At 41.4% G+C, this 13,102-nt stretch overlaps 1 protein-coding gene across 15 annotated transcripts in view; it reads right to left on the bottom strand.

Annotated features, from left to right (window-relative positions):
- Positions 1–13,102, bottom strand: part of LOC310762901 (calcium-activated potassium channel subunit alpha-1) — a 564,221-nt gene that overhangs the window by 203,796 nt on the left and 347,323 nt on the right. For 14 of the 15 annotated variants that reach the window (XM_083614569.1, XM_083614564.1, XM_083614572.1 and 11 more), the window contains exons 6-9: positions 12,153–12,228; positions 4,612–4,687; positions 2,197–2,367; positions 426–517 (exon numbers count right to left, since the gene is read on the bottom strand). In XM_083614569.1, the coding sequence (XP_083470695.1) occupies positions 426–517; positions 2,197–2,367; positions 4,612–4,687; positions 12,153–12,228 (415 nt within the window). Of the gene's footprint in view, positions 1–240; positions 333–425; positions 518–2,196; positions 2,368–4,611; positions 4,688–12,152; positions 12,229–13,102 lie in introns of all 15 variants that reach the window. The other variant, XM_083614571.1, reaches the window with a different exon arrangement.

The following is a 13,102-nucleotide window of genomic DNA, read 5'->3' as shown; positions in this document are numbered from 1 at the left end:
TTGACTTGTAACTTAGCATGGCCCAGGTCTCTTAATATGCAGTGTGACAACTTAGGGAGGAAACGACATTTGATGTCAACAGGACACACACACAAAAATGGCACGTGGGGAAGAGAGAGGGAGAGAGAGACAGACAGAGAGTGCATATCAGGGTGTGTCCGTGAGTCAGATGTCACCACCATGGCAGGTTCTTTTAACGTCACACAAGCACACCTGGTCTTCGTCTCTTTTTGGACTTACTTTCTGCCTCGGGTTGAGTTAAAAGTCCCTCCGTATTTCTTCCGGTTAAGGATGAGAGCAGCAATTTCTGGCACGTAGCGCGCAAACATTGCCTACATGCGTGAAACAAAAGCACAAAAAAAGAAAATGGCATGCAGAGAGTGTTCTACTGCACCAGAGGCAGCAGAGCCTCTTGGAATACTTACTTTCTTCCACTAACCGCACTATAGGAACCACCATATTTCTTGCGGTTTCCTATTAACTCTATGATTTCAGGGACGTAGCTGGCAAACATGGCCTAAGGAAGAAGATAGGAGACAGAAGAAAAGACTAAAAAGAGAGGCCAAAGAAAGGGGGATGATGAATATTTTAAGATATATCATCTTTAAGATCTGAAAATGCAAAAGACTTAGATCTATAAAAGGTGTTTTTATCCCCTTCAAAAAGGTTTTAAAAAGGGTTTTTTCCCCCATAAAATTAAAACAAATAAGTTTTGACATAAATGTTGGGTCTCAAAAGAAATGCATGTCTGGTCAACTAAAGAAAATGGTCAAAAGAGGGAGAAAGGCACACAAAACCAAAACCAAAAAAAAAAGAGCCAAGAGCAAAATGAGGTCAGAGTGGCATCTGAGTGATAAAGTGCAGCTGCATGGCTAACACTTTCTGAAAAGGGGCAAGCGGGGATATTCAAACATTATACACCGCCAAAAAAACCCAAAAACCTCCACCAAGACAAAACGAACCAAAATATGTATTATTGCTAAGCTGATGGTGCTAATTTATAAAAGAAAGACGAGGGGTTCCTCCCCGTTACCAAAGAAAACAGGATGGTAGCAGAGGCTTTCCTCCACACACATGAGAATGGACAAGATGTAACTAAAACGTATTTTTAAAAGTTTGTCTTTTAAAAAAGTTGATAAGAACATGTAAAGATGTAAAAGCAGGGGGGTGATGGTGGGGAATGGAATCTGCCATGTTTTGTCCAACAAACATTTTGCTTGTGGCTGGATACTTCTAAGAGCTGCTGCCAGTGAACTTGGCCTCATTTTTTGGCACACAAATACGGCACCTCTTTTGGAAATAAATGCGTATGAAATACTGCATTTATGATGCACTTAGCAGATGCAACATCCCCAAGAAAGAGATGTATACAAGATATACAAAAATATGTGAGAGGATTTAAAAAAATACTTCAGTGACTGCATATATGTACATTACATATATTGTGGATTGAAGTCGATAAGTTACTTACCTTAAGGAATGAAAAGCTTAATGCTAAGGGTGCTGTTTAAGACAATTTAAGACAAAAAAATGCAACAGTTGCTGCATTGTCTTTAGCATTGACAGAAAAATAAAGAGGCAATTTGATTAGATACAAGATATGTACATCTACCTATCTATGCAAATATTTTCCTTCTCGTAGTTCAGCGTGTACTTACTCAGCTCCTCAAGCACAGCAGAGACATACTTGACTGACTCCTCTTAGGTAATTGGCAATGACTGCCTGAGTTAGTACCATGTTACTCCTTGTATGGTTGCCATGTGTCAAAATGAAAGAGAACACAGTTTTGCCATTGTCTGGAACGGGCAAGCGGCTCTTTAAAGGTGGTCCTAAGCCACAGTGTTTGTTGGAATATTGGGAAGGAACACAGAGGGTGGGGAGGGTTCTTGAAACCGCAGCTAACGTTAACATTATTGCTATCATAATCACCAAATTAATGCACTGCCAGTGCACTGCTAACTGGAAAGTTCATACTGAGAACACCTAAGGCACTTTCTGTACATGCATGCATTATAATCTTAAGCACACCACCACAGTCATAGTTTAGTTATAAGTCAACAGCTCTGCATAATGATAATTGTGCATACATTATTATTATTATTCTTTAAAAATAAAAATGTGTTGTTACTCATCAATTTATTATAATTACTACACTAAGGAGAAAAAAATCCAGCAGAAAATAACAAGAATTTTACCAGTCCCCCGAGGATGAAGAAAACCATGAAAAGGCGACCAAGGGTTGTTTTTGCATAAACGTCTCCATAACCAACAGTGGACATAGTAACCATTAGTAAATAAACACATTCCCAATATGTAAGCGCTTGGTTATTTTGGAAGTTTTCCCATGGATCCCCTGAGTTCTCCACCTACAATGAAAGAATAACAGCAGATGAATGATTCAGGTGTACAGACGCCCACAAGGCCGAAGAACAGAGCAGCCCTTTACAAAGCTTTGTTGCATGAAGGTAAGCAGTCATTGGGGGACTGAAGGCAAATTCTTTTATTTCTAGCTAGCAATTAATAGCAGCATTACAGGGGGCTGTTGGGATGTTGAATGAAATACAGTAAAACACTATAAGAGTGTTCCCCTGATTTTACGTATACACAGGTCCTGCTATCTGAACACAATGTGTTCCCTGGAAATCATTTGTTAAGCAAGCGTTTGCATAATGAGTTGACAAATTCCATTGATTCCTATGGGGAAATTTCTAATGTGTTTCCGACTATGGAATTTTGGCCCCCCAAAGCAAAAAACAACCCTCTGATTTGTCTGATTGCTCCCCTCTCCTCTCCTTCCCTCTGTTCTTCAGTCAACCTGCAAAAGGCAAACAAGGAGGAAAGAAAGTAATGCTCTGTCCAGATATCTGAATCCACTGTGTGTGTATAGCGAGGTTTGGGTACTAATTCCCTGAGTTTGGATAAGTGAATTTTCACATAGCAGGCGTTCAGAAAGCAGGACCGGTGTGTATAGGCAGGGAAGTGTAGCAGTTGTGGGTTTTGGATTTACACTGGGGAGACCAAGGCACAAATCCCTATTCAGCCACAAAGATCACTGAATATCTCTGAGCCAATCCCTATTTCTAAGGTGAATTGATCTCACAGGATGCCAGTAAGGATAAAAGGCTCAAGCCCTACCCCCAAAACTCTGGGGGAGGGCAGGATGGAAGTGCAATGACTAATGCACAAGACAACTGGGGAAGCTATTACTTATTATAAGGCACTTTTCCCCATAAGAAGCTGCCTTATTACTGAGTCAGACCATTAATCCATCCTGTTCATTGCTGTTTACACTGATGGGCAACAGCTCCCCAATTTTTTGGGCAGAGGCCCCTCCAAGCTCTACCTGGAGATGCTGTGGACGGAAATTGAGACCTTCCACACAAATGGCAAATGCTCTATCACTGAGCTGCAGGGCTTCCCAAGCCATAGCAAACTTTGGCACACCTGCGTCCACCGTCTGTCTGTGCAATAATAGTTGGTCACTGTGCTGCTCACAACTGACCAGAGCAGTCACACAAATTCCTGAGCAGGAACAGGGTGGCAGCAGCTCTCATGTCCTGGGAGCCAGTGCCAGAGTTCTGACCACCTACAGCAGTAGCAGGTGTTGATTTTCTGGGGCTGCAGAGGCAGAGAAGGATTTGAAACATTCGGGCCACTGCTGCAACAAAGATTCAGTGACTGTCACTCAGGGATGCGTTTCAGTGAACGGAAATGGTCCGTATGAATCAATTCCCACCAACTTGTTAGCTGGAAAAGGTTTCCATATATGTGAGTTTCAGCCATGTATGACTCAACAGAGCGTTAGGATTCCAGAGATTTATTTAGCCCTTACCAAGGGAATATTGGTAAGGGTTTGTTAAAGTAATGTGCCTCAAGTGATTTGTGCCTTGGCCTCAGAAAGAATTGCTGAATGCTGACTTAAGGAAGAAACTAAAGCATTATTTATATAACAATTAAAGTATCATTTAAATATTTTCTCTCCCTCTCTCTTAAATATTAGTAACATATAAAGTGTTCGTTAGAACACAGTGTTTTTTTCATGCATTGCCTTTGGTGACATTTTTTCCCTTCTTGCTGTTATTAAGGAAACACTACCATCTAGTGGTTACGTTTTGTTAATAGCAATCTCAGTAAAAGACTCCTGTGATTATAGAATTATTTCAACCTTTAGGACCAAACAGCACAGTACTAGTTGCTCTGTGATGGCTTCCCACCCCACCTCCATGGATTGATGTTGTGCAAATGAGTAATGGCTTCCAAGAGAGGGGAGGACGCACAGGGTGGGCGCGAAGGTTTAATCCTTTCCTCTGCCCCTCCCAAGCAGCTTTCCTCACCAAGAGGAAAAAGGTTCCTGAAAATATCTGGAGGTATGTATCAGGAATCTTCAAATGGCCGTGGATTATTGGCACATGCTCACAACACGTCTTGGGGGGGGGCACAGTTCTCCTTTACAGCCAGCGGTGTACCTGAGCCATCACAGAAAGTGTGAAATGGCTTCTTGATGTCTCTTAATCTATATTTATGTCAGTGCTTTATGTCACATGGCAATAGCAATGTGAACATCCCCAAGTAAGTTTTTTTTTCCTTAAAAAAACAACCCAAATACTTACCAAATGTATAAATCCAGCTGCTGTTAGCCACGTGCTAATAAATATTGAGCACAGATTCACCAACTTGATGGAATTACTGGTTTAAAGAAAGGAAGGGGGAAGGAGACAGAAACAAACAAGATGTTTTCAGACTTTATGTTTTAGCTGAACATCCTTTACTTCAGTGTTCTTCAATCTTGAGCCCCCTTTTTAAATGTGGTGTTGTTGTTGTTTGAGGGGGTGTTGTTTTTATTTTGATTATGTATTTTGTGGTTTTATATTTTGATTTTATTCTGTGAACCTTCCTGAGACCTCCGGGTATAGGGCAGTATATAAAGAAGAAGAAGAAGAAGAAGAAGAAGAAGAAGAAGAAGAAGAAGAAGAAGAAGAAGAAGAAGAAGAAGAAGAATGCTGTTGAACTACAAATTCCATCTTCCCTGACCACTGGTTAAGCTGGGGTGATGAACATTTGAGCCCAGCCGCAGCCCCCAGAGCTGCATTATATTCTGTTGAAAAGTTAACAAATGTGTATAGTGAACTCCACCAAAAAAATCCCTCCCTGGTGTGATATGGAAGTTCTCCAATGGCTCATTCACACATGCGAAAACCACCAATGGATTTTTCAGTTGTTCATATTAAGAGCACAGGTGTGTGAACCAGCCTAATGCTTTAGACATTTGCATCCTTCTCATGGCTCTCTTTGGTGCAATGTAGGTCCTGTTTTACGCAGAACTGTTTCCTGCCTGTAGATGCCTTTTCTCTTTTCAGTCAGGGTTCTAAATATAGATGGACGGATTAGTCACCAACATTTCCCTGCTCTTTAAGCTCTTTGAGACATCTGTGCAATCTCTGATTCTGACTGAGTCCAGTCTAAGCCCCTGAAGTTGTACTAAAAACCTCATTTAAACCAGCAGCGAGGAGACATAAATAATCAATTCAAATTTGTTCACGTTATTCAGCTTAATACGTCATGTTTTTTTGGGGGGGGGCAACAACCCCTGAAAAACAGTTGTGCAACTAGGCGAAATTGCAGAGGTGACTGTCTTAAGTGCCAATAAGTAATGGATTTGTTCTTTCTAGCACTGGGTGAATTACTGGGATGTTGTCAACTGTTCCTTGCTGAGATCCAGCTAGAAGACATTTGAACACTGAAGCAGGCACCCACAGATGTATATCCTTCACTGGATGATAAATTGCATGCAAATGACTGCTGAACAAAAGAATCCTAGTCTGATCCAGTGACTGTACTGTGAGACACCGATCAGCAATTCAAAAATGGGAACAGGGAATTCGGATTAAGCCTCTGCATTCCCTCCCTGTACCACTCAGCTGATTAATGCTGTTACCTCAGCTATCTGACCAGGTAGGGAAAAAGTAAGGGTGGGAGAGATATTTGATTTTGTTTGCATTTCAATGAGAAAATGAATGCACCATATTTATATATATATATAAACTGAAACACAATTATACTTTGAAATTTTCACTTTCCCAAATGTTGTGACGCAGCCGATGTGCATGAACATGCATCTGTTGGTGGAAACTGCAAATAAAAATGCACATATTTGTGGAAATACCGTACAGAAATTATAATGAATGGGGAAACTGATTGCAAAAAATGTGTGCATTAGTTAAAAACTACCTACTAGGAGTAATTTGCACTACAATGCTGGCAAATGTTCATGAGGATTTATTTATTTTTAATTGAAACTGCTGCAAAAAGGTGGATAACTGGATTTAACGCTGGAAACAATGAGTAACAGAGGGTTCGTTTTAACCTGGGGAATATTGTGTTATAATTTCCTGATTCTAATACTAGAGCTTCTGTCTAATTTTATTACAGTGGTACCTCAGTTTTCGAACATAATCCATTCCGGAAGTCCGTTCGAGTTCCGAAACATTCAAAAACCAGAAGCAGAAGCCTCAAAACACAAGCCTCAATACGGAAAACTCAAAATGGAAGCTGTGTTTCCTGTTCGACTTCCGAGGCGCAATCGAAAACCGAGGTACTTACTTCTGAATTTGGGTGTTCGAGTTACGAAACATTCGACTACAGAGGCGTTTGAAAACCGAGGTACCACTGTATGTTCTTTTCACACTGTAGTATCTGTTGTGTGATGGAACTGTGGCTCTGTGATCAGTATGTTGCCATGTTGCACTAAATTTCATTCAAAACATTGAGCGTGGTATGCCACAAGCATAAACATCACTGGCATGCCCTCATGCTTTCTGCACACATGTCCTTCTTTATCACTATGATTCACCCACAAAAACAGCAGGGAATAACTCTATGGTTGTCTACTGCTCCACATTTCATCACTTTATGTTCACGATTTTCTGGGTGAATAGGGTGGCAAATGGCTTTTTCCCCCCTGGAAGCAATTAACATGGAAACAAGGACTGAACTTCCACTATATTTCCAGTGGCTTTTTACATTAATAATAATAATAATAATAATAATAATAATAATAATAATAATTTATTCATACCCCGCCCGTCTGGCTGGGTTTCCCCAGCCATTCTGGGCGGCTCCCAGCTGATTAAAAACAATATAGCATCAGACATTAAAAACTTCCCTAAACAGGGCCACCTTCAGTTGTCTTTTAAAAGTAAAATAGTTGTTTATTGCCTTGACATCTGCTGGGAGGGCGTTTCACAGGGCAGGTGCCACTACCGAGAAGGCCCTCTGCCTGGTTCCCTGTAACCTCACTTCTCGCAGCAAGGTAACCGCCAGAAGGCCCTCGGCCCTCAGTGTCCGGGCTGGATAATGGGGTGGAGATGCTCCTTCATGTATACAAGACCGAGGCTGTTTAGGGCTTTAAAGGTCAGCACCAACCCTTTGAATAATAATTATTATTATTTATTTATACTCTGCCCATCTGGCTGGGTCTCCCTAAACAGGGCTGCCTTCAGATGTCTTCTAAACGTCAGATAGTTGTTTTTTCTTTCACATCTGATGGGAGGGCTTCCACAGGGCGGGTGCCACTACCAAGAAGGCCCTCTGCCTAGTACATGATGTAAAAGCAAAAATATAAAACATTAACAGGGGATGCCCTCTCTAGGACCTTGAAGCTCCTGGGGGGTGCTTTTTCAAGCTGTAGGTAGTCTGGGTGGTGAGACTGCAGTTTCATGGTCGCGGGTGGCAGTTTTAGGCTTTGGGTGAAATCTTTTAGTCTGACTATCAATAAGGGGGTGAAGTGGTGACTAACCCCCTGTGCGGCGGTGATATCAGGGTTCCTCGTTAAGAGGGGCTTTGAGGGGAGTCTCTGGCCTCAAGCGCTCAGCTGGCAGTCCTTGAACTCCCCTTAACAACGTACACACACTACAGCCAACCCGAGTGCTGCTTTTGGTGCCAAAAGTGGGCGGGACAGAACAGGGGAATCCCCACTCACGTGTGTCCCAATGACACACGGGGTGGCAGGAATGGAACCCTACGCAAGTGGGGAACACCTGTAAACTGCTCTGTGAATGCAGTCTGTGAGAACCTGCAACTGACAGGTTCATCCAGCCCTAGCAACAGCAAGGCACCTGAAGGATCTCTTAAAGAAATATCTGAGCATGGGGGGAAATGTTTAAAATAATTACATGAAATCTAATCACCAGCTGATAATATGTTTCTCCCCCCCCCCCCTTTGCTTAATGATTTGCTTAACTGATTTTCTAAGCAACAGAGTAATATGATTGGCCCCTGCACTGAGTGCAGGAAATAAATTTGTTTGCCCCAGCAATCCTTCAATAGACTGGATGCCCACAGCTTCTCTCTTTGGCTCTACACACTACGAAACAGTGTCTTGTGAAGAGTGATCTGAAGTGCAAGCAAAGAGGAGGAGGAGCCACAGGAGAAAAAGGCATCCCAGGAAATGATGCCCCTCACTCTTCAGTTACACTAGCCACAATCAAAACACTCTTTTCTATATGAAGGGAAATCAATGGTTTTATTTAAAAGCCAATTATTCAGTCACTTTAAGAGTCCAGGAATTTGGGCAGGGGGAGAAATGTCACCAAGTTTCGCACTTTTCAGTTTGTCACCTTAGAGCAGTTCCTGATGGGTGCAATCCCCCCAGGATAAGGGACAGGCAGCTATAGCTGAAAACAGAAGGCCCAAGCGACATTCCTTCTCCCCTTCCATAGTGTGTAGTTTAAGGGGGCCACCAACCTTTTTGGGCTGGTGGGAACATTTGCAAACCATTTGCACTATGCACATGTCATGATTGTGCACATGCTGCAACCTATTCAATTGCCCGCGACAGAATGCTTCTTCCGAACCTACTTTCAGTGGGCAAGGTGCCTGGTGGGAACCAGTGCGGCATTTGGGGTGCCTGCCTGCCTGTGGGGATCATACTGGTAACCCCTAGTGCTGCACAATTTCATGTCCTCATGTCATTACACTGTCCAGGATGTGTGCGCACACTGCTGTTGCACTGTGTTCTCAGGTTTTTTTATTTTAGGTTCCATCAGCCTCCCCACATCAGATTGTAACTGCTGTCAAAAGCAGGGGTTTACAGGACTGATCAACTAGATACGTCCTAATTTTTGTGTCCCCTTACTATAAAGAAAAGAAAGCAAACAGAGCCACTTTAAAAATACAGTGGTACCTCGGGTTACAGACGCTTCAGGTTACAGACACTTCAGGTTACAGACTCTTCAGGTTACAGACTCTGCTAACCCAGAAATAGTGCCTCAGGTTAAGAACTTTGCTTCAGGATGAGAACAGAAATCATGCTCCAGCGGCGTGGCGGCAGCAGGAGGCCCCATTAGCTAAAGTGGTGCTTCAGGTTAAGAACAGTTTCAGGTTAAGAACGGACCTCCGGAACGAATTAAGTTCTTAACCAGAGGTACCACTGTATAGGGTCACTAATACGTTAGAAATATAGGGTCATATTCAATTAGGTTTCACACAGTGTGGACCTATGAAAATTTATGGACTTAAGGTAGCTATGTTAATGAATTTTAGTAAGCCTACTCTTAGTAAACTTAGTTGAATGCCACTTTTGCATTAAAATTCTTATGCTCCACTATTTGGTTCTTAGAGGACTTGGAGGAGGAGAATCATTATTACATAACTTATCAGTGGACCAACCCCCCCTTTTTCCAAAAAATGGAGGGAAGTCTTCTCTTATTCAAAAACAAGACTGATACACTTTAAGACACACCTACATGCTTGTTATTTGGCAAAAGTACAATACCTAGCTTATTTAATTATTTGAGGATGGTTGGATTGGGATGGATTATTATATTACTTTGAAATGCTAGAGAAATAGCTTTACGGCAACTGCGAACTACAATATGGCTTCCGGCCTATTACTGGACAAAAAACCAAGTTATCTAAAGGGATCACCACCTCTCATAGAAACCTGACTGTCTTCATTAGAGGATCTGCTCCCTTCACTGGAGACAGAATAAGTGGCAACCAGGAGCAAAATCTTCTCCTTAGAAGCACACTGTTTCTAGCAGGGGTGGGGAATCTGAGGCAAAGGGTGAAATCTGACCCTCCTGGCTTCTACTTGGCTCTCAGGACTTTTTCCAGACCACATCCTCTCTCTTCAGGCCACTCCTTGTACTACTGACTCTTGTTGGTTTTTTTATTTCTGGATGCAAGGATAGAGAGTGTGTGATTGTGTGTAGAATCTTGCCTACTGGACAAAGGTAAAATTTGCATACATTGCTCCACCTATGTTTGCATCTGGCTCCACCCTCTACCTTCACCCACATCAGACTGACCAAAAAAGAATGCAGCCTTAGGGAGTGATCTAATTTAGCATGCCTATTTTACTTCTATTTAGTAAACCAAGCAGAAACTATGAAACTGCCAAGTTTGCCCAAGCTTGTACACGCCATGGGCACCCATTCATTGTTACTAATGAACTTATGAAATGGAGAGAAAATTCCAAGGACGGAAAAAGCACTGGGTTGCACTCTGAAAATCATTACTATAGTTTTAAATCCCTGCTGGAGTGGTAAACTTAGCAACTGCAGCTATTTCCATCTTTCTGCCCTGCCCAATGTCTATTTGTCTGCTAAAGGCCTTGGCCCAGTATACCTGAAGGAGCAACTTCACCCCATCATTCAGCCTGGACACTGAGGTCCAGCTCCAAGGGCCTTCTGCAGTTCCCTCACTGCAAGAAGTGAAGCTACAGGGAACCAGGCAGAGGGCCTTCTCTGTAGTGGCACCCACCCTGTGGAATGCCCTCCCATTCGATGTCAATGAAATAAACAACTATTTGACTTTTAGAAGACATCTGAAGGCAGTCCTCTTTGGGGAAGTTTTTAATGTTTGGTGTTTTGTCACTCTTTTATATATTCAAATGAGCGGGGTATAAATAATTTAAATTATTATTATTATTATTATTATTATTATTATTATTATTATTCCCTTCTAGAAGCAGCACTCTAGGTGTGTTACAAACAGGCAGAGGACAGGACAGACAAAAGGACAAGAAGTGGCTAGAGGAAGGTGTGAATTCTCCCACTATATCAGGGAATTTAATGGTACAAAGACAATCTCTAGGTTTTAATCTTGCTGTCAGACTTGTTGTGCAGTAAGGGCTTTTAAGACAAACATAAGAGAGACTAAGATATTTAGAGCTCTGAGAAACCATCTACTCCAGAATCAAATGGGAAAGTATGCTTGTCATTATAATTCAGAGGCAAATATTGTTTCAACAAGCACACAGTGCTGGAACCGGACTAAGTTATTGGCCCCTCAGTGGAATTTAAGTCATGAATAAATTCCCAGTGGGAACCTAAGTTCAAATAATTTAGGGTAAGACCAATTGTTAAATCAGTGCAAGAAGTCTGAATGCCAACACTTCTGCAAGCATAAGCACAGAGGCTCAGCTGCTACCAGTTAATAATAATTGTTCCTGTGCAACATCTACCACAAGCACAAGGCTTGTTGTGCCGTGTTAATGAGGCAGAATGGCGGTTGCATGACTGGGCTGCAACAAATGGGTATCACCCTTCAGCTAGTTCTAACCTACTCTCAAGGTTCCATAAATCTCTCCTTGGGACATTTGGAGTAAGACTGCACTGTTGGTTTATCTAACAAACAAAATGGTCCTTGAAAATGTGGAAGGAGGGGTGGTGCCACACTGCTTTTAAGCTATGTTTGCTTTGAACTGCACTCTACAAATGTAAAAGTGCACCAAACAATTAAATCAATGAATGAATGCCATTCAGTATTAAGTTTGGTAAGGCAGAACTAGCTGTGAAACTGAGTGGAAAAAAGAGTATTTCACAGAATTTAGCAAGAGCAATTAATTGCCACATTTATTCATGATTCAATCCTATGCATGTTTACCTGAAAGTAAGGCCCTTCTGAGTAAACATGCATAGGACTGTCCTGTAAATCCCTGGATTTTCTGTGAAGTAGAGAAAGGATGACTCCCAGGATTGCTGCTCTGGATAAAGCAATTAACTAGCCATTACCTGAATAAATTTAAGCATAACTTTTGTTCATATTTGATAATTAGACAGGAGTCTAAACCTTGTCCTTTCAGTGCCCTGAGAAACTGTGAAATTAATCACTGTGCAAAAGGTTAAGGGAAAATACATTAATGTCTTACCTTGTTTTAAGGATATTCAGAAACTGCAAAATTTCTGAGAACTGTATCAGCCTAAGAGCTCGTAAAAATCTTAAACCTGCAATTTCAAAAGGGTAGAGGGGAAGAGAAAGAAAGAGAGAGAAAAATAATCAGGTTATTTTTATCCCTATATGAATTCCAAAGGCAGCTGTAAAATCAAAAGTCACTAACATGGTGAATATCAAATACCTCTGAAATGTTGCTCCATATTGATCAGCCCCAAAGCTTAGCCAGCTATTTTCAGAAAAGTATAGATTTCTTTTGAGAAAAGTGACTATGAACCATACAAACACTTAACGCATTAAAACTATTTTAACTATAAAATGAATAAAATGAATAAAATGATAATGTCTTCTTCCAATGATATATTCCTGACAGCTCTTAACTCCCACCCACCCAAAGCTTCCTGAAAAAAATGAGTGATTATGGGCGAGTGATCAGGAAACCTGTTTTTAAAGAGAACCAGAAAGTACATATTCATGATTAAGATAATACTTTATGACGTAAAAATCTCTGGTTGACACGTTCTGCATTATCACAACAAACTCCCTAAGTTCTAACGGCTCTCCAATAGACCATGGCTTAATTTAGTATAGGTTAAACTATACTACCACTTTTTAGCCAATGCAATTTTTCTAAGAAATTACATTTTTATTAGTGAAGCCAGGTTGTATGGATAGCAACTCTACGGATGACTGCACAGGGACAGAGAAATACTGTAAAAGATTAAAGGCTTAAATTATTAAGGGAGACTTATGGTGATAGGAAACAATTCTGCTGCAAATCTCTCTCACAGGAGTTAAAGGTACATTGGGTATTATACAGCTTATAAAGGAAGGAAGGAAGTTTAGAGGACAAATTTGTGTCTTTGTGCAGTTGTGCAGAGCGCTGCATAATTATGTGCTCAGTGTCGCTTTTGCTGAAAGTCACGG

This window comes from Podarcis filfolensis, assembly GCF_964270895.1.
Source record: "Podarcis filfolensis genome assembly, chromosome: 5".
In the NCBI taxonomy this organism is placed as follows: Eukaryota; Metazoa; Chordata; class Lepidosauria; order Squamata; family Lacertidae; genus Podarcis; species Podarcis filfolensis.
This window is presented reverse-complemented; position numbering and strand designations above follow the sequence as displayed.